At 37.3% G+C, this 26,736-nt stretch overlaps 3 protein-coding genes and 1 pseudogene across 4 annotated transcripts; 2 read left to right on the plus strand and 2 right to left on the minus strand.

The window, feature by feature from the left end:
- Nucleotides 1-566: 566 nt before the first annotated feature.
- On the plus strand, nt 567-6,800 carry LOC145213158 (ATP-binding cassette sub-family C member 4-like). Its single transcript, XM_080081392.1, has 15 exons — nt 567-625; nt 3,645-3,755; nt 3,826-3,946; nt 4,015-4,224; nt 4,518-4,607; nt 4,667-4,785; nt 4,895-5,020; nt 5,085-5,223; nt 5,289-5,399; nt 5,466-5,618; nt 5,681-5,779; nt 5,841-6,032; nt 6,174-6,386; nt 6,486-6,554; nt 6,624-6,800. Exons 1-15 carry the CDS (start codon nt 567-569, stop codon nt 6,798-6,800), a joined length of 1,989 nt encoding a protein of 662 aa, XP_079937518.1.
- A 978-nt stretch (nt 6,801-7,778) lies between these two features.
- On the plus strand, nt 7,779-13,110 carry LOC145213680 (ATP-binding cassette sub-family C member 4-like; annotated as a pseudogene). Its single transcript, XR_013856881.1, has 14 exons — nt 7,779-8,182; nt 8,297-8,469; nt 8,531-8,658; nt 8,760-8,906; nt 8,973-9,052; nt 9,117-9,267; nt 9,556-9,675; nt 9,737-9,954; nt 10,092-10,292; nt 10,417-10,575; nt 10,637-10,726; nt 11,419-11,694; nt 11,755-11,889; nt 13,000-13,110. The product of XR_013856881.1 is annotated as an ATP-binding cassette sub-family C member 4-like (transcript).
- A 692-nt stretch (nt 13,111-13,802) lies between these two features.
- On the minus strand, nt 13,803-16,329 carry LOC145213681 (folylpolyglutamate synthase, mitochondrial-like). The gene has a single exon (XM_080082043.1). The coding sequence runs from the start codon at nt 16,312-16,314 to the stop codon at nt 14,647-14,649; it is 1,668 nt and encodes a 555-aa protein (XP_079938169.1). The 5' UTR covers nt 16,315-16,329; the 3' UTR covers nt 13,803-14,646.
- A 3,845-nt stretch (nt 16,330-20,174) lies between these two features.
- LOC145213159 (sodium-coupled monocarboxylate transporter 2-like) lies at nt 20,175-24,891 on the minus strand. The gene is made up of 12 exons (XM_080081393.1): nt 24,840-24,891; nt 23,506-23,609; nt 22,702-22,890; nt 22,575-22,640; nt 22,348-22,467; nt 22,125-22,279; nt 21,574-21,792; nt 21,405-21,517; nt 21,189-21,346; nt 20,761-20,984; nt 20,551-20,657; nt 20,175-20,425 (listed from the first exon to the last, which is right to left on the minus strand). The coding sequence occupies exons 1-12, from the start codon at nt 24,889-24,891 to the stop codon at nt 20,175-20,177; spliced, it is 1,758 nt and encodes a 585-aa protein (XP_079937519.1).
- Between the last annotated feature and the right edge of the window lie 1,845 nt (nt 24,892-26,736).

A 26,736-nucleotide genomic window follows, 5' to 3' on the forward strand; every position in this document is an offset into this window, starting at 1 on the left:
TTGGCCTACTAAAATAACACTAAAGCAAATTTAATGATATTTTTGCTTTTGTTTACTGTCCACCAATTGGCTGAGCAATCATTTGCCGTAATCAACGCCCACTGTCCCACAGCGTTGTACGGCTTTTCAAAGCAACTGTGCTTCTTGTTGGCAATTGACATGACCTGTAGTTTGTAGATCGCAATGATACGAAACAACAGAAATAGTTACGTAACAATAAGAAGAGGCTTGGGGAAATTTTTTTGTAAACAAAACCAGATAAACAAAATAGAAAGTTGTGAATCCAAATTTTTGTGAAAAAAAAGCGAAAGCTACTCGCGTACCACTTAAAAAACCTTCGCGTACCACTAGTGGTACGCGTACCACCGGTTGGGAACCCCTGGACTAAAGAGTACAACGATTTCGCTGACGATAACCTCTAAACATGTCTCATCTTCATACTATGTTTTATAATTATAGGCTTCATAATAATTGCTTTTGACTCGTTGTTTGCATCCTATCGAACATATTTAGACATAAACAAAGCCAGTTGTGTAAAGGGTAATTATGTAAACGCCACAATCACCATGGTTACGAGATGCTGCGAGAGTGCGAACGGTGCGGAAAGTGCTTTGGTGGGCAGCAGGTATTGCGGTCGGATCCCAAGTATTACCCGAGAGACCTTTGTGAATCGATGACAACCGGAAAGGGGGCTAGAATTTGTAAAACACTTTAATTAACAGCATTTTGTTGTTGTTTATATCTGAAAGTACTGTACGCGTGCAATTTTAAATGAATTATAGCAGAAGTGGTGTTGCAAGTTCAGTGTTGTGCTCTCTGACAGAGAGTTCTAAGCGGGCCTGAAATTGAGACCTGAACCTAAAGTTACAAGCCAAAAACCCAGCCGAAAGAGACGAGTTGTGCGTCCGTGAACATGTTTATTAAATTATATGTACTGGAGGCCGTAACGTAAATAAAACTCTTTTGCCACATATTTTGATTTTTAAATTGCTCTAAACTAGGGTTGCCATATTTTATGATACACAATCCCTGACAAAATTTATCTCGGTTGCGTTAACCCAGTTTTTCTCAAACTTTAAGTCTGAATGTGTTAACGTAAGTCTGAATGTGTATTTCAGTAAAACAAAAGTTGATTGCAGGATTTTAGCTAGATCCAAATCTGACATCACAGACAAAAAACAACATTACAATTGTGCGCGAACAATTGCATTTTTGATAGTTGTCATGCAATAAAGCCTATTGTTTAGCAATGGAGACGGTCGATTCTCACTTTCACTTTGATTTAAACTTATTCAGTTGCACAAACTGACGCCAAATAAGAATGTAGAATTACATCCACCTTTTGGAGGTCCCTGCAAAATGGACCGCGGACCCCAGTTTGAGAACCGCTGCGATAACCATTTTTGCGATCCAAACACTTCTCTATTCCGGAATTAATTTAAGTCACACGGACGGCGACACGAGAAACCGTTACATACGATACTCTGATCCTTGTCAATTAACTTTCTGCGTAGGCTTTTGTTTAGTTAAGTTTATTAGGCTAAGCTCAGTACTCTTTACTCTTACTATCCTTGAAACAGTAAGCACAAATATCAGGGGTCGCCAACTTTTACAACTCTAAAACCATTCGGACCAATCTCACACAGAACAAAAAACACTAGGAGTCACAAAGACCTTTTTAAATTTGAAATAAAATGCCACTGTAAACATGTTTTTATGTCTCTCGAGATTTGACTTTTCGTTGTTAGTTAGTTCCTAGCATATTAGATACACAGTTGAAGCAAATGAAATTTTCCATGTTCCCATGTAGCATCGAATGCTGTGTTTTCTTGAGACGCGGATTTTTATGTGTATTTAACGCGTATTGAGTTAGACAACTACAACTAGCAACAAACAAACAGGTATTGTTACGCGCGAACACACTGCAAAACCAAACAGTATAACCTTGTATGTTAACCTCGGCGCCGCCAATTTACCTCTTTACGTTTCATGGTATAGACGCGGTTGTAGCTAACTACTAGAAACTTTCTCCGTTGGTACATTAATTTCATAGTATATATATTTTTTCTTAAATTCCTGACTTTTAAGTACATTTTAACATTTCTCCCTGACGCAGATTTAAACACTAAATTCCCTGACATGTCAGGAAAAATCGTGACGTATGGCAACCCTACTCTAAACAGTTGTTTTTGAGATACTAAAATGAGTATTACCAGCCTAGAAGCCATATACGTCGGCCTTTTTATACGCCCATTGTGTGGAAACAATGCCAACAAAACAGATGCTTCCAACATCACAATGTAGACTATGACATCACAAACACTTAAGACTGTGCAGTTCACTCTGTGGACCAAGTTAGAAATTAATCTGGGCTTTTAGGGCGTGATTACATGGTGTATATATATGATATAAACTAATTTCCTTAAATCAGTAATTTTAAAACAAAAATAAGCAGGTAAATGGCGGCCGTTAGTGAAAAAAGAATCCGCGATGCGGCCGTCGTAGGAAAAAGGTTGTGCACCCCTGGGTTAGGCATATGACCAAGTTTTTGCACGTTACCCTGTGTTATAGTTGCAACAACGGTCTTTGTGACAATGATTTGGCAACACTGATAATTCAAATTGTTTAGTTGGCAAATTTTTTAATTTTTTTCGGCCAGACCGTTAATCCGGCACTGTTTGTAGGCAACGGATGTTCAGCTAACTTACATCGACAATTGCAGTTGTTTGAAACCGGTAATGTGCCTTTCTTTTTCGCCTCGCTTGACTACGTTGATTCGTCATTGTGTTTTCAGCAGTTTTCGTTTAAAAAAGGTTCCTCAAAAGTAAAAATCTTTCACAAATGACTGGCACTAACATGCAAATGTACAAAAGGGAAAATTTCAAAAGTTTATTGCACATGCTTTGTCAAACGCAATAGCTTTTAGTGAAGATTTAATCCAATCATTTCTTCTGTGAACAGTTGATTATAAGTGTTTAGTTGCAATCAAACCAAGAAACATTTGTACAGGGCGCTCTATGCAGGCCAGGCTGAAACTAGGAAAATTTCGTTAAAAACTTAACAAAGCACATCTTAATTAATGAAAGCGTTTGGAAGCAATATAATCATCCGATTGTTTCATTGTCGGTTTGGTCTGTGGTTCAAATACAGACAAAATGTAAATTGGTGCTTATATGACTGTTCGGTACAAACGAAACTATATTTCGATTTCGCAATTTTTGACTGTGCAAGTTTAGTTTTGAATTGGCAATCATTGGTGTTGGTTTATTAGACCGTGACGAGCTCGCAAACGTCGTGAGATAGTGCATAGCTTCGATATGATTTCCGAAGACAAGAAAGGGAAGGTGCCGTTAAAAAGAAACAACGTTTTCACCTTCTTACTGTTCTGGTAATACACAGTAAATAATATTTTTACTCGCCAAAGTGTAAAATCATCTATCTGGCTGTTTTTTTGTGTCTTGTGAAATGTAATCTGTTAATATGAACAAGTTTATATTGCCTTGTAGCATGAAAAACCTCGATTTGTTTGGGGGGCACACACTGTATTAACTATAAACCTTTTGGCACTTCCTTTTATCCATTACACTTCTAGTCAACCATTTACGTTGTTATGAGACATTTCATTTTATTACGAAATGTTTAAGGTGGATGAACGACCTCTACCATCGGGGTTCCAAGAAAATCCTAAAACAGGAAGAGCTTTTTGCATTGGAAGAGGGCAGCACATCTTTGATACTCTGCGATCGACTCGAAACGTGAAACTACTGAATAAATTTATTTTTATTCAAAATTTGTACAATACATCTCACAATTCACCTATTGTAGAAACTGGAAGTTGATGGTGGAAAATGCCAGGTGTACCGGAAAACGACCAAGTCTTCTTAAAGCGGTTCAAAAAACCTTTGGGTTCCGTTGGTGTCTTTATGCTTTACTCGCATTGGTTAAGGTAACTAATCAAAATACTGTTAACTGAGAAAGGATAGTTTCCATCTTTTACCAAACTGTTTTATACAGGAGCTAATTTCACTTGCAATCCCAGTTATGATCGCTGGTTTTCTACGTTTTTTCGAAAACCGTTCTTCATTAAGTGAGGCCTATCTATTTGCGTCCGGTATAACTGTCACATCTGCTATCGTGGCTTTGTTACAACAATGGTGTTTTTACTTGAGTGAAGTAATGGGATGGCATCTTCGGGCGGCTACGTGCGCCCTTATGTACAAGAAGGTAAGGCTATTAAAAATCAAGCAAGGAATTTTGTTTTAAATGTTTCCAATAAGTGTTATGCATCCACTCAATTTGACCAACCAAATTTCGCCGTTTGCTTCTTCAGAAAAATTCAAAATTTCACTGACATGTTGTTCTATACGTAATCTTGCTTTTTTTCCAGGTGCTCCAATTCCCGTATTTTAACTCGACAGCCATTTCCTGATTCTGTGTTACTGCTTTCTAGTGCAAAATGGTTTTTATGTGGAACCTTAAGATAGTACAATGCAATAATAATAGATTACTTTTCGCAGACAATCCGATTGAGCCAAAAATCTCTGGCTACTACCGCCACTGGAGAAATTATTAACTTGGGTGCAACTGATGTCCTACGATTTGACTTCGTAAATCAATGGTTCGTATAATAGTCAGTGTGTTTTACGCAAATTGCCATTTGTTTCAGCTCCCAAAGTATGCATTGTATATCTTCGTCGGACCAATTGTATCTATTGTGTTTGTGATCCTTTTGTGGCAAGTTGTGGGAGTTTCTTCTTTGGCTGGATTTCTCGTCATCGTCATAGGGTTTGTAGGTTACAGCCTCACTGGGCTTTGTTTTGGAAAATTTAGGTTTGTAGTTCAGTTATTAAAAATACTCTTCAACTGAGACATACATAATATGCTTAATTTGCAGGTACAAAACCGCTCGACGCACCGACAAAAGGGTCCGCATGATGAATGAAATCGTGTCAGCAATGCGGGTTGTGAAGATGTACGCTTGGGAAAAGCCATACCCAAGTCTGATTGAAAAAATGCGAAGGTTAGGGTAATGTTTATATCTGGAGATACTTTATTAGTGACTCAAACATAAATTTGTGTTGTAGCTCTGAAATAGATAAATTGCTCCAATCATCATATTTCCGAGCTTTGAGTTTGGCATGTTCGTACGTTGCAAACAAAGTCATGATATTCGCAGTTTTTGTTGTCTATGTCTCCTTGGGCGGTCGACTTGTTTCATCGCAGGTATGTCCAAAAAGGTTGTGCACAAATATAAAAAAAAGTCACAATAGAACTGTTATTGTTATTAGGTATTCGCCGCTGTGGCCTGGATTAACTTGATAAAATTCTCGACGGCAACAATTTTCAGCTTGGGTATCGAATACATAGCTGAATCTATGGTTAGCATAAGACGCATAGAGGTAACTGTTGCTGGCAATTTATGACCTACAGAATATAAAAAAATAACAATAAATCGTTTTTTTCAGTCATTTCTTTTACTTGAAGAAAATGCTACAAAAACTACAAAAAAATCGAATTTGGATGAAATTAAGAAAAACGCTAACAGTAACTCAGCAAGCATTGTTTTTGAGGAGTTTACGGCTGCCTGGAATGACGTTAATCTCGCGTATGTTACAGAAGTAAGTTGTTGTAACTGCACAAATTTAAGTTGTTGTTGTAACTAACACCGCAATTTTTGCAGAGTGGAGACGCAACACAAACAAAGACGTTAGAAAATATCAACTTACAAGTGGATGACAGAAAACTGCTGGCTGTTATTGGCCCGGTGGGCAGCGGAAAGGTTTGTACAATACGTAATAAAAACAGAATTCAAAAGCATCAAATTCATAACGCACGTGCAGTCTTCACTTCTCAGTGCAATCTTAAGCGAACTTCCTGCCAAGCTGGGTTGCGTGAAAGTTCAAGGTCGAATTGCTTATGTTGGTCAAATTCCTTGGGTTTACTCCGGGTCAATCAAAGATAACATTCTGTTTGGTGAAAAGTACGAACCAGAGCGTTTTCAGGCAGTTGTTGAGGCCTGCGCTTTGACAAAGGTTGGTATAATGCATTGTTTTTAAAGACTACATAATTTATTGCTTAAAAAAGCTCTGTTTACAAAAAGTTATTCGGTACAACTTGGTAATTTCGGTGTTTAATTTGCATTCGTTTTTATAGCTTACGTGACTTGCTTTTAGGACATTCAGTCGTTACAAAGCGGCGAAGAAACGTTGGTGGGTGAACGTGGAGTTACACTGAGTGGGGGTCAGAAAGCCAGGCTAAGTCTTGCAAGAACCGCGTACCGCGAAAATATTGACATTGTATTGTTGGATGATCCATTGAGTGCAGTTGATTCAAATGTGGCAAACCATATTTTCCATCAATGCATTGATGGATATTTGAAGAACAAGGTATATATATATATATATATATATATATATATATATATATATATATATATAGATCATTTCTAAATAAATGGTAAAATATACGATGCTCATTCTTCGCAGATCAGGGTTCTCGTTACGCATCAGTTGCCTTTTCTAAAACACGCTGACTCAATACTCATACTAAAAGAGGTATAACCGTTATTTCCTTTGAATTGTTTAAACTGTATGTATGTGGTTGCATGAACTATTTGCGTTTAGGGCTCCATTTCACATTCGGGAACTTACGAAGAGCTTCTTGCCGATGGAACAGACTTCGCATGGTTGCTAAAGCGTGGCGACGACAAAACAACAAAACCCGTCGGGGCCCAACGTAAGGTTAAGACCAGTGTTTCGCAAAATCGCCAAAAAACTTGTTTGGGTCGCCTATCTTTGTAACAAAGGCACGTCTGGTTTTTAACTATTTTTCGTAGCATTTTTAATTTCCACAACTATAAACTGTTGCTTAATATTGATTTCGTAACAACGTGTTGTAACCTGATAAGCGTTTTGTTTGTAACGTAACTTGGCAGATCACCTCTGACTGGCTGATAAAATGCATCGAACTCGCTCTACAGCAGTGGTTCTCAACCAGGGCCCAGGGCCCCCAGGGTGGGCACGAGCTGGGTTTCGGGGGGCCACGAGTGTATATTAACCAGAAGCATCCACTAAAAGCCATTTTGTTTTTACCTTTATTCCCTAATTTAATCGACTATGTCACATACTATTTGTCTATATTGAGGTTTTTCACGACTACGGATTCTTAATTGTTTACTCTTTTCGATCTTTTTAAAGCCGGAATTAGTACCGAATTTCAACACGAGATTTACATTTTTAAGGGGGCCACAGGTCCTACAGAGTTACTTAAATGAGGCCACGAGGCCCCTAAGCTACTTTTAGGGGGCACGGTCCACGAATAGTTGAGAATCACTGCTCTACAGTTTGAGCTTAATGGAAATGTTTGAGTTTCCTACGTATATTTCGGCCGTTATATTCGTTAAATTTCCAATCTGTCCCAACTATTTTCATGAGACCCAATGTTTTGAAATGCTTTCCTGCTTGCGGGTAATAGTGCAACTAAAATATATATGGGTCGTTAGACTCGTTACAAACCACAAGATTGGTTTTTTTGATACTTGGGTTACGTCAAAAAAAGTGTTGGAACCGCTGGTTTAGATTGCTTACGTAACATGAAACGATGCGTTTAAATTAGCTGTATTTACCGAAATGGCATACGTTTGTTCTCGCATATTTGTATTATTTTTTTACTCATCATAGCTCCCAAAATATTTTTGTGAAACTTTACTCAGAAATTTACTTGTCAAAGAATTCACACATTTTAAAAATACTAATAAGATTGTGCACAATCTGAAAATTGCCCCCAGTATAGGACAATCACAAAAACATTTGTATTTCCTTTCTTTATAGTATAATATTGGTGTTAGCTAATAGGTCAATTTACAGAAGAAATACTAAAGTTGATACACTACTTGGAATAGTTTAGTGTTTGTGTTCGAAGATTCACTCCAATTGGCATAATGATTACACTTACAACCTTAAATATGTTGTGGCAGACCGCTGCTTTAAACGTGATCGTGTGTGTTACCAGCCAAGTTTTGTGCAGTCAATAATTTGAAAAGACAGTTAATTTCAAACAAGTAAAGCGTATATTTGCAGGCCAAATGTCGTTGAAAACCTTCGTATTTTCAGGCCAAGTGTCGTTGAAAACCTCCGATCATCTATTGGTCGAACACAACAAGGAAAATGGCGCAAACAATCAGGTATGGTAGTAATATGGTTGTTGGTAATTGTAAATAAGTCATTTTACCAATCTATTTCGTTCAACTTTATTTTCATCATTAACACTTTAACTTGACAGTGCTTCTTTATATTAGGCTGAATTTGTTGCTGATGTCAGGGAAGAAGAACTAAAGGCACAAGGAAGTATTGGTTGGAGGTCTTACGCGGATTATCTAATAAACAACAAGTTTACATTTTTTCTTGTGGTCATACTTTTAATAATCAACCAAACTTTGTATGTTCTGATTGATTGGTGGATTTCCCAATGGTAATGTGAATTAGTTTACAACCTGTTCAATTGTTACCTTTCATTCTCCTTTCATTGCAAGGTCGTCTGCCTTTGAAAGTGTCGAAATGAACTCCATGCATTTAGGAGAAAACGTTACGAACCCGGATGTCACCACTTCAGCCAACGTCGCCATAATTAATAATCAATTTTACATTCTGATCTTGACCTGTAAGTACTTTGGTAAAAATTTCATTTAACGGCCAAGCAGCTGCAAGCGTTGGACCCATAACATATATTTGTTTAAACGACATCATTATATTTTTCTCCAGACATTCTTGTTGGCTTTATTGCCACTATATTTATGCGTTACGCTCTCCAAATGCATCATTTGCTTGTGTCAGGAAAAGTTATGCACGACAAAATGCTGCAATCATTATTTGACGCTCCAATTCGTTTTTTTGATGTAAACCCTGTTGGTAAGCAACACAAATTCTGAATTTTAAAACGCCTGTTTACAATTGACAATTATTCTTGTAACGCAGGACGTATTTTAAACCGTTTCTCCAAAGATTTGGGCCAAGTAGATGATATTTTGCCTCGATTCTGTTTGTTGTTTTCTGCTGTGCGTTCATTTGTTTAGTTTTCTTTTGGGTTGGACAACAAGTAATAGTCATATTTTTATCTAGTCGTTTGGAATTGTTTTCTCAATTCTGATCGTTGCAGTGGTTGTGAATTACTTTGTCATTATTCCCATTTTACCACTTTTGATTTACTTTTTGTGGCTGCGACAATACTATACCAAGACATCACGTGACATAAAGCGTATGGAGGGAGCAAGTAAGTTAGTCATCTTTTTATGAATGTTGTTGTAAATACTAGGAAAAGATAGTTGAGATCAAATGTTGTTGTTTTTTAGTTCTTGCATTTAATGCTCGTGTGTAATTACAAAATGGGTGCAGATGGTTGAAAAATTATTGCTGTTATGTCAAATCAAACAAATTTCGGTACTGAATCTGATAAAAACAACATGATCGAGACTGTATGCAGCTCGATCGTTTTAAACTTATATTTACACCCCAATTGTGTTCTAAAGGTAACACGATCCACACCCATTATTACTCGCAGGCAGAAGTCCAGTGTTTTCTCATCTAAAATCAACGCTTCACGGTTTGACGACAGTCCGGGCTTTCAAAATGCAAGATGAATTTGAAAGTGATTTTCATCAGTTACAAGACTGTCACAGCTGTAGGTATTTTTCGTTTCAGCATCCACAATAGATTTAAAAATTTATAGTTTTTTGGAACAGGTGCTTGGTACGCATTTCTGACCGGATCAAGGTGGTTTGGGTTGCGATTGGATTTAATTGGGGCTATGTTTATCGGGGCAGTGATGTTTTTGTCGCTGATTACTGTGACAGTAACAGATTTAAACGCAGGGCAGGTTGGACTTGCTGTATCATACGCTTTGCTTGTGGTCGACACCCTTCAGTGGACAGTGCGGACAAGCACAGAAATCGAAAATCAGGTGACCATCACAGTGCTCATAATTTACACTGCAATTAACAGTAATTAATTGATTGTTCGTTGAAAATAAATGGGTATTGTTTAATCTTGCAGGATTTTGTAAGTAAAATCATACAAATATCAATTTCAAACTCTCAGATGACGTCAGTTGAGCGAATTCAGCAGTACCACAATCTTCCACGCGAGGCGGCCCACTACATATCTCGAACCGACAAAGACCTTTCTAACGATTGGCCTTCACGTGGAAAAATAGAGTTTTCTAACTTATCATTTGCACACTACAATGGAGGGCCTGATGTGTTGCACGAGATTTCGCTTGTAATCCTTCCGAGGGAAAAGGTTAGTTTTTAGTTCCATGTGTCGGTTTAGCCTATACTTGTAAAGTATTCGCGACAACCTAGTTGAAGGTTTTTAATGCACACATAACGCATTCGACATCTATGCACAATAATATTTGTTTCAGGTTGGAATTGTAGGAAGAACCGGGGCAGGAAAAAGTTCATTTATTTCGTGCTTGTTTCGTTTGAACGAGTTTACATCAGGAAAGCTGATGATTGACGACGTAGATGTTTCCAAAATAGGATTGACTGCTTTGCGTTCATCCATTTCCGTTATACCTCAGGTAGTTATTGGCATGGCGTACTGCAGTTAGTTTTTACTTATCCCTGAATGTTTTGTTGAAGGACCCAATTTTGTTTGCTGGGACCTTGCGTAACAATCTTGATCCATTCAGTGCTTATTCCGACTGTGAACTCTGGACAGCATTGGAAAAGGTTGTTACCGACATCAGTATTTAAACATAATAAATTAGATCAGGGGTCACCAAACTACGGCCCGCGGACCGGATCCGGCCCGCGAGGTCATTTCATTCGGCCCGCGAACACATTTTTGGTTTGCCAAATCGTATTGATAACTTTGTAACATTCAAAAATTAATCTACTCCTTACGAAAGTTTTCCTGTCGCGATATGTAGAATTGATATTACCTATAGTTTCATAGAATTACAACGCCCAAGATTGATCCAAACCGGTTTGTTACGTCACAAACAAGACTATAAGTGTTAATAGTGCGCAAATAATTGCCTTATTTTGTTACTTGTGACGTAATCTACAAGCATTGCTCGTAAGATGAGACCAACTGTACAATTTAACAGTCGCATTGCCAGATTTTAAATAGGATTGTAGAAAGACCATCTCTTGGCCCCCTATAAAAATCGCCTCGAGGGATAAGTTTGGAAAAACGGCGCTGGGGCGTGCAAACTATGCGGCCTGCGTGAATCATTATTAAACTTATCCGGCCCGAGGTAAAAAAAGTTTGGTGACCCCTGAATTAGATTAATGTAAGTAGACGGTATGCCAGTTTTTGCCAATCCCTTTCCATATAGTGAAGATTAAATAGTTTCAATTAGTTAAATTTTGGAATTAAAACCAACAAACGAAGCACAATAACAAAGAAAGTTATATAGGTGCAAATGAAAGAAACCATCGAACAATTTCCTTCAAAACTTCAAATCGAGCTTGCTGAATCAGGATCGTCGACATCAGGTTTGTCCATATTTGTAATGCAAAAGTGTCGGAAAGAGTAAGTAAACTGCTATCACGTATATCCAAACTACATGTATGTATGACATTACAGAACAGATCAACTCATTCAAAAGACAATCCGAAATACGTTCCATGATTGCACAGTCATTACTGTAGCTCATCGAATCAACACTATTATCGACTGTGATCGTGTCCTGGTTTGTTCATTAAAATGCTTTAACAAATACATTTTTTTTGCACAATTCGATGTGTTTTAGGTTTTGCAACAAGGCAGGGTGGTCGAGTTTGACGCACCACATACACTATTGGGAAATCGTGACAGCGTGTTCAGTAATATGGTGGAAGCATTTGGGGAATCTGAAAGCAAAATATTGCGTATTGGAGCTAAACAGGTACAGCAGGCCCAAACAGAGTAACAGCTTTTGACATGCCTTTTTTAATTTACTTGACCAGTGCTATGCTCCCTTGTTTGTTAGTAAACACTACGGTAGTTATTTCACTATTTGATGCCCGATGTAATTGCGTAAAAAGAGTAAATTGATGTGGACAGTGCAAGTCTCTTGACCAAGCAAGCGAACAAATTGTCCGATAACTTATTATATGACATCAAAAATGATGCTTTCACTGAAGAATTTTTCCATCCAAATTCAATCAAACGGTACACGCTCCAATTGTTTGAAATCGTAAATGTGGAATTGAAAAATGGTAAAATATTTTAGTTAAAATACACTTTGTAGGAACTAATCCGAAGACAAAAAAAGATAATTTGGAACACTGCATGGTACCACATACGTACATGCGGACTTAAACTCTATAGTACGTACATGCGGACTACATACGTACATGCGGACTTAAACTCTACAGTACGTACCTGCGGACTACATACGTACATGCGGACTTAAACTCTATAGTACGTACATGCGGACTACATACGTACATGCGGACTTAAACTCTACAGTACGTACATGCGGACTACATACGTACATGCGGACTTAAACTCTAAAATTAAACTGCCAGAGATATTTTGTTGACACTTTACAGCAGGTCCAAGTAGGGATTCAATTCTTGCATGTGTACATGATCTTACTTTTCACCGTCAAAAAACTTCATTTTAGAGATTTGTGTTCTATGTTGATTTTTGTTGACGATATTTCGTTTGATTGGTTATTTTTTATCACCGTCAACGATATTTCTACGGTCACATTATATAAATGTTATAACAACAATGGCATGTGGCGCACAACAAAGAGTTTTTCCTGTTGCGGCCCGTACCTGTTTGGGCTGTGCAGGCCTGCTGTACGGGATATATCGTAGTGCTCACGCTTCTACCATCGCTGTTGTAGGTTGTCAACTAAAAATGACAGCAGTGAGCGTCTGCACTGCGATGCATTATATATACAAGCTCCCTGGCAGATACGTTTATCGTTTAAAAAAACATTATGTTTATCTTTCGAACGTAAAGGGAGTTGTTTGGATGAATAAAAATTATATTTTTGTTTCAGGCTTTCAACGAAAGGTGCTTGAGAGCGCAACAATAAAGCTAACACCGGAAAAAACATCATTTCAAATGTTTAATTCTCGCTGCTTGCTGTAAAAACGCCTGTAACAATTGGCTGGATAAAAAAAAAATATATTAAACAAAAATGAGGTTGCATTTTTTTTATTGCGCTCTTAAAACATTTAAATTGCTCTTTTCGCTTCGTCACCGACACCTTCCGGAAGAAAAAAAATGTCCAAGGTATTGGCTACCCTTCCAACCCTTTTCGTAACCATAGTTTTAAAACCGTTTGGAGTACACCTTTTTTAGCTTTTACCAATCACATGGCACCTTCGTTTTAAAGTGCAAGTGCAGCTAAGTGGAATAAAGCTTATCGCAGAAATAACCCGTGCGTATTTTTATGTGGCCAGTGTCAACACAGCGATAAAAAGCAACATAAGTCGATGACCTAAGTCATTAAAAAAATTGTTCTGCAAATCATGTTAGTGGTATAGCGACAGAAAACGAGGATTTCAGTAGAAACAATACCAAGAGCTGATCTGACAAAGTAGCCAGAATATTTGGTATTTTGGAATAATAGCTGCAATCGGCAAAAACATTTCCCGTTGTCATGTCCTGAGCTTCACATGCCAAAAAATGTTGCTGTTTTTACGCCTGCGGCCAGCTGCGAATTTTTTGCATCGTCAGTATGTTTTGGTAACATTGTGTCAGTTCGATTTCGTTATCCATCAAAGAAAAACTATTTAGACTCTGGTACCATTGGGTCCTGTCATTTTTGCCCTCAAACAACAAATGCACACATTCTCGGAATGTCCAAAACAGTTTTGTGCTTTTATTTTGAATTTTAGTGTCCACTTGTACTTTAAAAAAAGGTAAAACTTTTGAAGATTTTGTGGTGACAAATAGTTTTAAAACAAAAATGCTTAAACATGCTGTCCATAACACAGACAATACATGTAACGAGTTCACAAAACTTACATTAATTTTTGTTTCGAAGTAAAGACTAGAATGAACAATTGGTATGCTTTTACATAATGGCAAAACATGAGCAAGCATGTGCTGCAAACATCAGTACAAAGTTTTGTTAAAAACACAATGCATAAAGTAGTTGTCTAAACAGTGTATTTAAGCATTAGCCTTCTATTACAGTAATACACATTTACAATCTTACAACAAGATTTGTTTTCTCAGTAAAAGTTTATTTGCTACCTTTGCCTTGACTCTATGATTTTACCAACAATACCTTCAACCAAAACACAAAAACTGTAAAAAAATACACATTTAGCATTGCTTAGGATTGATATGCACCATATAATTTAACCAATTATTTCATAAGCACATAAGCAACTAACAGGAATTATGAGTTTTGCAACAAAAAGCGATTGTTGACTAAGCCTGCAAGGCAGTCAGTACATAGTTGATGCCATTTTACAAGTAATTAAATCAAATATAATTGCATGATTGCATTTTTTAGCATATTGTGTAAAATGTTAGATAGTGAAATTTAAATTTTGGATGGTGGCCAGGGTTGCTGCTGTAAATGAACTCAACAGGTACAATAGCATTTTAAGCTAAAATACAGACATTGCAGTTTGCTTCAGATAATTTTGTTGAGATTTTAATTTCTAAATTTGTAGCAAAATGCAGTGTTCTAATCATTCAAATTAGGTTTTAAGACTCTCAAGCAGCCTCCAACCAAATGTAAGCTTCCAGTTATTAACACTTGTAGATGGTCTGATCCACATGGATGGTTTGGCCATGAGTTTTCTAAACACAACAATTGTGCTACTTGTTGCAGTTTATCATCCCTGCCTTTTGACATCCAGACAATTGCATCTGCAATACAGGCAAACACATATGACTGTTCTGCAACCATCAGATCATTATTGTCTTTGCACAGAGCATTCCATTCATCCTTGTTTTGCAGCACTTGCGCAAGGCGTGATTCCACGGGGCATTGTAGATTGTTTTGGTCATTGAGATGAGTAGGTAAAAGTGTTGCAATGTTTGGAACAAAAATTGCCTTGGAAAAATTACACTGGTACAAAGTGGATAAAAAACTATATGCATCACGCTTTTTGGTGACATTAAAGACAAGTGTTTTTGTGCAAGGTTTAGACAGCTTTGCTGCTTCAGCATCAGATTCCTTTTGAAACCATTCAGTTGCACATTTAACACTTCGCATAGTGTGAGCCCCATCCAAATAAAATGTCATTGAGTCAAACTTTATCACTTGTGCCCTTCCATTCCATTCGCAATTTGCCAAACCATCCACAGTATTTTTATCTAGTTTTTCACCACTGAACAAACTAACACCTAATTGTTTGAGAAGCCAACAGTTGGCCAATTCTATTGCAAGTGATGCATTAACTTTCTGATATTCTCCAGAAAGACCGAGGTTAACATTCTGTTTTGCTGTATAGGTTGTAAAATCTTGTGCAATGTTTAGGCATGCTTGTTTTTTCTTTGCCACCTCCTGCAATACTTCTAAACCATTTAATGGTTGCAGAACTGTAAAAGCAGACACACCTGATTTAAAGATCCCTGCTTTATGCCAGGCGATTGATGCAATAGTATCTCCCAATAAATTAGTGTGGTCAATTCCTAATGATGAAACACCACATACAGTAGGATTCGTAACAACATTTGTGCAATCATAAGTTCCTCCAATTCCTACTTCAAAAATAGCTGCATCCACTTTTTCATGCTTGAAAATGTAAAATCCCAAAACTGTAAGAAAGTAAAAATATGATGGAAATTCTACATCATAGATGTCTTTATCAAGCTCCAGAAGCTTGTAAACTTGCCAAAAATAACTTGTAAATAGTTCCCTTGAGATAGGTTTCCCAGCAACTCGAAATCTTTCTCTGACTTCTATTAAGTGTGGTGAACTAAAAAAACCCGTCTTTACCCCATGGTGACGTAATATACTTTCAACAAATGCACATGTTGACCCCTTTCCCTTGGTACCAGCTACGTGGACAATGTTCATGCCTCCAAGGTCATCGTCAGTAATCTTCACACGAGCAAGGAAGTTTCTCATGGCAATTAGTCCGTAGCCTTCATACTTTTTAGCAAGCGGCATCATTTGTGTGCCTTGCAGTTGATTTAAGGTCTTTACAGCCTCTTCATAGGGGTAGTCAATCATGGCCATTTTGTGTATCTGGCGCGTGGAAAAAGTCACACGACTATGCAGCGACAGCCTTGCAATACTTTTGCGAAAAATCAACAACATTGTTTGCCGGTACATATACGTAATGGGAGTTCCCCCAAATATGTCGCCTAGAAAAGGGAATGTGTCGTGTGTCGCGTCCGACATTTTAACAATTTATTTAAACTTAGTTTGTTATGGTAGCTTATTTAACATAATGGCAGCCATGTATCATGGTAAGTTGTATAACATAAAAGCATTGCTTTGGTCATGAGCTCAAGTTTTAGCAGAAGCAAATAAATTGTGTAACAAATGTTGCAAAAAAATCGGAAAATCCACTATCATCACACCCCACCTGCGCATTTCGCTAAATATCGACAGATTGCGCAAACAGTACAAACACCTACATCTTAAGACTTAAGTGCTAGTAATTGCTGATTTCTATTGATTCCCGCTTTTTCTCACTACAACAATCCATCGCGTTGTGTGACGTAACAATTAACTGGCAGTTTTGTGTGATAACGCAACGTGGTTCAGTTCTTTTCGTCACTGACTTTCGTTGAGCAGGTTGCTACATTGGTTGTGTAGTGGTCGGTTTATGTTAATGTTCGCTGACGAGTCTCAAGGTTATAACTGCGTCACTGCAAACTGAAGAGGTATAGGCCTACCACCGTCCTTAACCTCTTTCGTCATTCTGCTTCACATTAAATGTTCTGTACATTTGACCAAGATGCTTAAGGTGCACTTTGTTCACTCAGTGTTACTGTGCTGTTTCCACGTAAAAGCGTGAAACATTTTTACCATTATAAAACGTAAAACAAGTTTACCATCTTCGCCATGTTTGTTTAATTTAGCGTATTTTCGACCGTGAGGTTTGTGCAGCAGTTGCAAATGATGATTTATAATCTTTCATGTTAAGGGTTGAACCGAGATGGATGCATTACAATTCACATGACCGCCAGTGCTTTTGGCGCTACCTATCAGTATTTAGCAAATTTGGTCTTATGTACGTTATGGTGCCAGTTTACTCTCTAACAACTCGTGTGTACGTAATAATTAACAAATCAATAAAGTCTGATTTGTATTCAATAAACAATTCTTGAAACTCCCATGGCGTAATTAGTTTGGAGGTAGCAGAGGGTATGCGAATTAGTGATGGGACGATACCAGGTTTCGAAGCGAGTACCGATACCGAGTACGAGTACCACATGTATATACCTTCGATACCGAGTACCGAGTACGATTACCGAGTACTTAAGTACAGTGTTGTACTTAGTTGTATATCACCTGCTAATTTATCTGCCATGGCCGGCGTACAGGCGTGCACACACACATGCAGAAAAAAGTAATCTCCATAAGATAGCAAAAAAATACGTAACCTGGCGGAACTTTTTCCCAAATTTGTACTGTCCGAAGCATATATTGGCACAAAGTTTCCAGTGTTCTTATAGTGTAAATCGGCCTTCGGTACTCGCACGTTGGTATCGAAAACTGAGACAAAATATTTCGATACCGAGTACGAGTATCGATACCACTGAAATCGTTCGATACCATCGATACCGAGTACCGAGTACCGGGTACCCGTCCCATCACTAATGCGAATATGTTTTGCGTACAAAAATGTTTTAGTGTAGCCTTTCCAACATTGCTGAAAATTTGTCCCAACTGCTTTCATTATTTGCAAGGTATCTAACGCTTTAGGATTATGAAGGAATCCCAGTTATGAATATGCGTTCATCTTAGTTTTTTTTTAAATCTAATACTTGCGGTTTTCTATATGGCCTTGTGCCCAAGGGACGCGTAAAAGTAAATGTTACATCCGTTTGAAACACGTTTTATATCGGGCGATTATCCATTAAGATGTTAACACGAATCATTAAACAGCATGTTTCATCAATCTTATGTCTAGATTTTGGTTGTGATTTTATAGTGGTTAAATTAAGTTCCTAATTTCACCATCAGACATCTTATGAGTACAAAAGTGTTAAAACGTTTAATCCAAGCAATAAAAGTGCGAAGTTTTGTTTTAGACAACAGTTCGAACTTATGTATTTGAGTTTGTAGCGGTCACATGCAATAGTGTAGAACGTAGGGCAAACGGATGTATACACTAAATTTTCCCACAGTATACAACGCGCTCTAACACGGCTCGGAGCGCTCGGGATTTCCCCAAATTCTTGCCTATATAAACCGCGAATTCTGGAAAAATTGCCATTTTGATGCTATAACGCTTAGATTAGACAGACAGGAACTAAACAGAAAGCATGCAGACCTGCGTTAGTTTAGATAAGGCTAAGTTTTTAATTTTAACAGCAACTAGGAAAGTTATAAAGTTTTAATTTAATTGGAAGCCTCTGGGCTTAGAAATTTTAACAGCAACTAGGAAAATTATAAAGTTTTAATTTAACTTGAAGCTTCTGGAATTAGAAATATTAACAGCAACAAGGAACATTATAAAGTTTTAATTTAACTTGAAGCCTCTGGAATTAGAAATTTTAACAGCAACTAGGAAAATTATAAAGTTGTAATTTAACCTGAAGCCTCTGGGCTTAGAAATTTTAACAGCAACTAGGAAAATTATAAAGTTTTTAATTGAACTTGAAAGCGCCTGGACTTATAAAATTTTGCGACCAGCGACCCATAAGGTCTAATTAAAACAAATTAGATCATCTGTTAATTAAACATAGACAAACTAGTGCCTTCACTATAAGGGGCTAGTGTCAGCGCTAACATTTATTAGAATAAATACATGTTTAGTTAGGTTTTAGTATGGAGATTAATACAGGTTTAACGGCTTTTCCTTTGTCTTTCTTTGCAACACTTAGTATTAATTGCTGTTAATGTTAATTGGATTCTATTTGAATAAGCCTTCTTGAAACATTTCTGTCGCTGATAATCGAATAAACCAACAATGTAGTCAACGGATTATACAAGTGGTGCTTTCTGGAGTTTATCTCCAAGGAATCTTGAGGTAGCAGTTTGAACTATAAACTTAGTGAGGCTCATAGCGCAAACCTATTGCGTTGTTAAATTGTGAGCGTAGCATTACCAGTCCTTGAAGCCGCCTGAACCCCCGCAAGTTGTCAGAAAAAGAATTGTAAAAACTACCCTAGGTTAGGCTACAAGACGCCAAATTTCTGGGCATTATAAGTGTTTTTGAAAATTATTTCCTGACATAGACTTTACGCAGAAATTTCGGACATGACCGGGAAATTCCGGACGTCTGGTAACCTTAATATAGGAGAAATGTGAATTTGCACGCGGGCTATTTTCCTTAATATGGTAAGCATTTTGAATGAAGTGTTTTTCTTTATATCAACTGAAAAGGAGCATTTGCTTCTTTTAATTTTTAATCGTACGTTAGACTAAAAGAAATAGCATTGGAAAGACAAACAAATTCTTATTATGCAGTAAGCAAATGAAGTTCTTCTTCAGGCTTACTCTTTACATATTAATTACTCTACTTACCGGCAAAAATAACGATATCAAGCATCCCAAAAGTGTTTTTTGTCGAAGTCATTTCACTTGGCATCAGTGATGTCTTATGCTTGCAGCTGAAAAAGTCATTTTGATGCAAGCTTTACTTTCATTATTTTTCGGTTTGTTTGACTTTTTTTTCTCTTTCTCGTTCTTCTGGGTGTTAAGCTGTTGACTGATCACATGCCTTGTTTACAGAAACCGATTACATGAAGCAGTTTTTTGAAAATACACTTCACGTTAAAAGCATATCTAAAGATTTCCAGTTTTAATATAATTAAGATATAGTGTGATTTTATTTTTAACTGTTACGGTAACCGATATTCAAGCGAGTAGAAATAAGGTATTCACAACAAACAACGCTGCTTGCTAGACTGGTTGCGATCCAAACATCTGGTCGCCTTTTAAATAGAAGACTTCAAACATTTTACAAATGATTAAACAGAGTACACAAATTACACCTAACATAACCAAAACGATTAAACACTAAAACATTTATATGAATATATAAAACTGAAACAGGTGACAACACATGAATGTTCTACCAAAAATTACATGTCTTTCTGGTTTAACGGAAGAACTTCGTCTTTTGGACAAAAAGATTGACTTGAGGTAGAGGAATCCAGAGACCCTCTGTTCACTGCCACTTTCTCAAGTTGAAAATCATTTCTTTCTATATTCGCATCATTGTTTAACGGAGGAACACCAAAGCGAAAAAATCGAACAACTGATTTTGGTAGCCGAAGATTGTCGATAATTGGTACAAATAGCTTGGGATCACTTTTCTTTGGGTCTCTAAAACCTAAAAAATGTTCAAATGATGCCAAAGAAGAAAACTGTTTCAATACAACTTGTAAGAATCAATAAGGCTATTATCCGATAACTTGAAGGATACTATCAAGCTTGCTATAATATATAGGTACTGACCTGTGCAAGCGGACACAATAATTCCAACCATGAAAGTAAGAAAAAACCCGGTTGTCGTGCAATACATGAATGACATAGCTTGTATTGGATCGTAAGTTTTCTCCACACTACAAAAATATTTGGTCAAATACTTCTGCTTGTGTGTAAAACGACAATATCGGTAACAAACAAATTTGTATTACCTAATAATACAGTATAACTTTCACCTACCTGTCCACATGTCCAGTAGTGAGGTTAATCCAATCGCTAGGTGTCGTTGTGGGGTTGATTGTTGAGTTGTATGACGTCTTTGTGTACTGGTCAACAACATACGTGCAATTTTCTATAGAAGTTGGTAGCGCGCGTTGCGTTTCTGGTGCCTTTCCGTTTATTAGCCCTCCCAATGCAATCCACAAGGTGGTTACAAATCCAACCAGTTGGCCAGCGAAAGCACCCTGTGGTTAAACGCAAAAGGGTTGTACCATTTGAGCAAATGTAACGTCTTGCTGATTAAATTCTTCACATTTTATTTTGCAGCATAAAAGATTTAAATAGAGTAATGATTTTCGAAATTAAGAAGAGATTAATGCATTTTTAATTTATCGAGTTTACCATGATGACACCATATGTCACACCTGATCGACCATGTTTGCACTTACTTTCGCATTGCACCAGGGAACAAAAACTCCAAGCGTAAAAAGGCCTAATATAGGTCCTCCAAAGGCACCACGAGCCGAAAAGATTATGGATACGATTGTTTGAGAACTCAAAGAAGACAAGAAAGCAATTGCCGTCACAAAACATCCAATTAAAAGAGCTAAAAGAAATAATAAACTTATTAGTTTCTATTATAAGTTGCCTTAATTGTAGGCCACCGGTTATTTTTCCGATGAGAAGTTGTCTAAAATGGGTCATATGAGGTCTGCAGGGCATAACAAAATCTTCCAACACCATTGAACCGGCAGCGTTAATTCCAGACGATACGGAGCTACATAAACAAAGCGTCATGCGTATGCCTTTTTATCCAAGAACAATTTGGCATACCTCAACGTTCCACTGTAAGCCGCAGCCACAAAAAATCCTGACATCCCTGGAAGATTTTTGAACGCTTCATGTGCAAGGTATGGCATCATTTGGTCGGATTTTGCAATTTTTCCAGCTTTGATGGGATCACAACCCTCAAAGAAAGCGTACAATACACAACCACATAAGATGGATAAAAGGGTGATAGTAACTTTGGGCACAAGAGCAGCGAGAGCTGCACTGCAAACACAACAAAACGGTGGCTGGTAAAAGTGTCTCAGACTTTGACCAAATATATATAGATCACTTTTACGCACATTCTTGCATCTTTTACGGATCCACATGACAAATATCGTTGGCAAATCGACTGATCAATGCAAGTTTTTGCGGATTGTATAGAACCATATCCAATCATAACGGTCCAAAAAGTTGTGCGAATTCTGGGGTTTAGGTCAAATCTAATAATAAAAACGACCCAACAAGTTCACGCTGCATTTTCGTTTTCCATGCGTGCTTTATTGGAACTTGACTGCTTTATTTGAGCAAAATCTATGAAATCGCGGTTGACTCACACAAAAACATTGTCCCTTCCGCTTCGTTTCAGCGCGTTCCAAACATTCTCAACACCATCGAGCATTATTAAAGCCTGGATGAGAACTGAAAGAACTCCTATCAACATAATGACGGCTTGAAATGTATCAGTCCACACGACAGCTTTCAGTCCCCCCTGCGAGTGTAACATTTCGTTGAATGATTTTTGCAAAAAAATATTTTTTATAAAACTTTACAACTTACAACTGTGGTGTACATTGTGCAAATGACGCTGGTCATAACAATGCTCCACGCTATACTGATCGGGGTTACAGCGCTAAGCGCCAGAGCGGGAAGATAGACGATCACACCCATGTATATCACCTGAAATGGAAGGCGAAAGTTTTAAATATACACATGCTAAAGGTAAGGTTGTTTAAATTGTTGTGGACGATAACAAATCTGAAAAGCATGAGAATATTTCCACCGACCATATTTGCAATATCCAGGGCCGATGTGATTTTTCGTATGACGGGATGAAACCTCAAGCCCAGATACTAAAATCAATGTTTGTAAGGTTACAATTCGATTACAGTGTAGATTGTAAATAAGCTGTACCTCATATATTGTGTTCAAACGAAGTCTATGAATCAAGGGAATGTAGTACAAACAAGCAATAAATGTTGGTATAACAAGTGTTAAAGAATACCAAAATGTCACAAGCCCAAACAGGTAAGTCTCCGAGGGAAAGCCAATAACTGTGATGGCAGATATATAAGTAACTGCAATTGAACATGCCAAAGGAATCTAAGCAAGAAAAAGCAAACGTCAATAACAAATGCTTCTGTGTACTCGCTTGCAGGGCTGCCACTCCTTGGGATTTTTCTCAAGATCTTGGGATTTCAGTGCTGAGCTTGGGATCTTGGGAAAACTTTTTCAACCTTGGGATTTTTTGAAATTATCTGTTTAATACGTTTAAGATCCAATTAATACTATTGTTGCAAACAAAAATGATCCTTTTGCAAAAATCATATTTTTATGTAACGATTTGCGTAACAGTGCTTCATCAATTTTGTGTTCGAAGCAGTGTAAGTTGATTGAAATTCCCTATCAAAACTAGTGAGTCAGGCCAGTACCACAGGTTTTTCAATGTATCATGTGCCAGTAAAAAAAAAAATTTTCTTTTGTATTTTTCTAGTATTTCATAGCGTCATTTCAAAAGTACGTGATGGCTGGGACCTGGTGTAATACAAAGATTATGTTGCCTCCGCCAGCTAGGATTTAAACTGTGTATTTGCCATTTTTTGGTTATCTTGGGATTTTTGGACAAACTTTTTTAGTGAGGGAACCGTGAGATATCTTAAAATTCTCAGTGGCAGCCCTGCTCGCTTGTATGTTTGAGTGTGTGTTAAAATGACTTACTGGTGACATCTTCCGGTCGCCGTAAAAGTAGTTTTCGACATTCTTTTTACGTCGATCTTTGACAGCAAAAAATATTCCGATACTGGCTGATATTGCCAACGTTGCTAAAATCAAAACGCCGTAAGTTAATCTATGCATCAGAGCTACATTGGTGTAATTGGGACATCACACTCACAACAGACAAAAATTTGCTAAATGTGGGGAGTAACCCTAACCTCAACTCTTACCGTTAGCATTTTTTCCCCGGTGTTCGAACCCAGGACACTCCAGGGGCCGAATCCCAATCAGGTTTTTTTAAGTCTATGGGTCAGGTGCGCTAGACAATTCGGCCAAATTCCTTCCCAACCGTTAGCATTTTGACAAAAGTATCTTTAAATATTGCTTTTTGCGCCACTTATCGGTATTTGGTATTTCTTCTCTAATGTTGCTCAAGGTGTTAGTGTACTTTCTGACAACTCGTTTGTTATAATTGACAAAACAATTTCTGTCGCAATTGTTATTCCAGTAAACAATCATTTAAACTGTGACGTAATCAGTTGAGAAGCGGTAGTGAAGGGTAACAATATATTAGGTAAAAAGTATTTGGGTGAAACCTGTGAAAAAAGGCTTAAATTTCGAACTGCATAAATATGAGAATATGAAAGTAAAAATTGATTTTAATTTTGTAGCTGAACATTTTACATACTTAGCACATAAATTCCGCTCGTCCATAATTTGCACAAGCCAATAAAGCGGTTTGTTAGAAAATATATGAGCGTTTATTACATAGCCTTATGTATAATGATTGCGTTGTTTCATGTCTTGGCCAAGGGACGTGTGAACAACATTCTTAAATTCGTTAAAAACCTGTGTCGATACACATTTAAACGCTGTAAACACGACCAGTAAGTATGTGTCATGGAAAAGATTACGTCAAATCAAACTTGCTAGTTTTCAGCTTGCATCTAGATATTGACTAGGATTTGATAGTGGTAAAATTAAGTTCTAAATATCTCTTCACAGCTGATCATACGTACAAAATATTTAAAACGTTCAAAAATAAAAATGTTTTTGGGTTTATCTAACCAAATTTCGATTGTAGAAAAACGTAACCTAATGCGTTTTTTTAGTATAACAATCATTTTCAATTCAGTTTTTATGTTAATATGAACTAAAAAGTATTCAAGCATTGTTTTTTTGTTTTTTTATCATTTTTTAAACGAAATGCCATGTAATGCTAAAATACGATAGCTTAGGCTGACAAACAGTTTCCCATGGCAGTACATACACAGGTCTTGAATTTCCGATAGATTATTGTTGCTTCACTCGTATAGCATATTAATTACTGCACTTACCGGCAAAAATGACGATATCAAGCGTCCGAAAAGCTGTTGTTGTCGATGGCATTTTCACCTTGTATCACTGAAGTCTTGTGCTTGTAACTGGAAGAGTGACATTGATGTAAGTTCCAACGTCATCATTTTTCGGTTTAGACTTTCTCTTTATCGTTCCTGATGCGGCGGTCCCATCCCTATTTAAAATGCCTTTGGATGTTGAGCGCCTTTATGTGCCGAGTGGCAATCAACTGCATAAAGCATCTCAAAACGCATTAAGATTATGTCAAACGTTTGAAACATTTAAATATATCAAGAGTTCTAATGCAGATGATTGTGATTACTTTCTACTTGCCAGGCAATGCAAAATCGTAACTGGTTTCCACCATATCGTTGTTTCCGTGAACCCAGTCAAGCTTATATACAAAACTACTGGTAAAGTTAAAGTTATACAAGTAAAGTTAAAGTTGTGGGGTTGAGTTAGCAACAGGAGACGGATACTGAAGCTCGGAAAACTTGCCGATGAAGCGATGATACAAAGATGCATTCGATATAACGTAAAAATAATTGTTTTAAAAAAACATTACCTCCAAAATGTGATACAAAGGCCGTTCAGTCACACGAATAGTTTTTTGGATGCATAATAGATGTTTTTAATGTGCTACATTCAACACAACAAATCGGATGTTTTAGTAATAATGACAATAATTTTGTCGAACCGTTGCGTTTTTTCGAAATCCAATAGGAACTTGTTCTAAATAAAACGGATATAATACTTGCAACTAACCATTACACAGCACGCTGTACTAACATTTAGTCGTTTTTACAACTATTGATCGTACATGCTTTTTCATGTGTTTGTAACGTTTAGTTTCTAAATGATTTTCAACAAAAAGAACGAGAAGGTGTCGAAGAAGAGAAATGAACGTTTTGACTTTCTCTTCTTCCGGTAAAAGCCGCTTCTATTTACTAAAAAGCATGCTGCATTTTTTATTACAAAATGTATGCCAATATTAAGTTGATTTTAGTTTCAAGTGAGTTTTCACAAAAGTCCGGGTAACAGTATGTACTTTGAAAGCTTTTTGCCATTGCCAGCCTCTGCACCAAATAACAACAATTGATTAGATGTTAAAATTAGGCCAGTGGTTTTCAACCTGTGGTTCGCGACCCCCTTAGGAGGCATTTGTCTTTTTTCCAGGGGTCGCGACACCCTTTGATAATAATCATTAAAAAAATTGTTTGTCAGCAATAACAAAATAAAAACATCTAAAACACGGCTACTCAAATAGCGGACCGCGGTCCATATTCGGACCTTTGGGGCGTTGAATGTGGACCTCGACGGCGATTGTTAGCGCACAATTGTATCTATGACGTAATACACTGTATTTTGTATGTCTTTGTTGCGCTTTATGCTGCCTTTTATAAATGTAGTGTATTGTCTTACGAACATCAGCTGGTAATTGAAATTGAGTCTTATTTATTTCACGATAACTATAAGGGTTGCTTATTCTGAAGTATGCAAAGCCACTGCATTTCAAGTAATTAGAAATATCTTTAGCTAGTTAAAGCATTAAGCATACGCATCGAGACATGAACTACAGCGATCTACAACGTAAACGCGAAATGCCCAGTGGAGTGTGTTCTATGCATGTGGACTGGGCTCTCTTTTCAAAAATCTCAAAGCAAACACAATATAGGCGCCGTACAGCGATAGTAACGAAAAAACGAAATGGTTGTTTAAATTTCAACATAGCCATTGTTGTTTCGGAGTGTTTTAAAAAAAACAAAAAAAACAACGTATTACCAGCATATGAGCCGTCAACATACGCTAGGATTGTATAGGTAGGCAACCCAGTACGCATATACGCCGTCATGCATAAGAAATATATCAGGATGTTCTCAGGTTCATATGAGCCGT

Source organism: Phallusia mammillata, chromosome 2, assembly GCF_965637545.1.
Source record: "Phallusia mammillata chromosome 2, kaPhaMamm4.hap1.1, whole genome shotgun sequence".
NCBI classification, from domain to species: domain Eukaryota; kingdom Metazoa; phylum Chordata; class Ascidiacea; order Phlebobranchia; family Ascidiidae; genus Phallusia; species Phallusia mammillata.

Coding starts and splice junctions, on each gene's coding strand:
- LOC145213681 (XM_080082043.1), bottom strand. CDS start 16,314: ATGTCGGACGCGACACACGACACATTCCCTTTTCTAGGCGACATATTT.
- LOC145213159 (XM_080081393.1), bottom strand. CDS start 24,891: ATGCCATCGACAACAACAGCTTTTCGGACGCTTGATATCGTCATTTTT. Junction 22,891..23,505: donor GCGACCGGAAGATGTCACCA/GTAAGTCATTTT, acceptor TTTCTTGCTTAG/ATTCCTTTGGCATGTTCAAT. Junction 20,658..20,760: donor ACTACTGGACATGTGGACAG/GTAGGTGAAAGT, acceptor ATATTTTTGTAG/TGTGGAGAAAACTTACGATC.
- LOC145213158 (XM_080081392.1), top strand. CDS start 567: ATGGTTACGAGATGCTGCGAGAGTGCGAACGGTGCGGAAAGTGCTTTG. Junction 3,947..4,014: donor CTTTACTCGCATTGGTTAAG/GTAACTAATCAA, acceptor TGTTTTATACAG/GAGCTAATTTCACTTGCAAT. Junction 6,387..6,485: donor ATGGATATTTGAAGAACAAG/GTATATATATAT, acceptor CATTCTTCGCAG/ATCAGGGTTCTCGTTACGCA.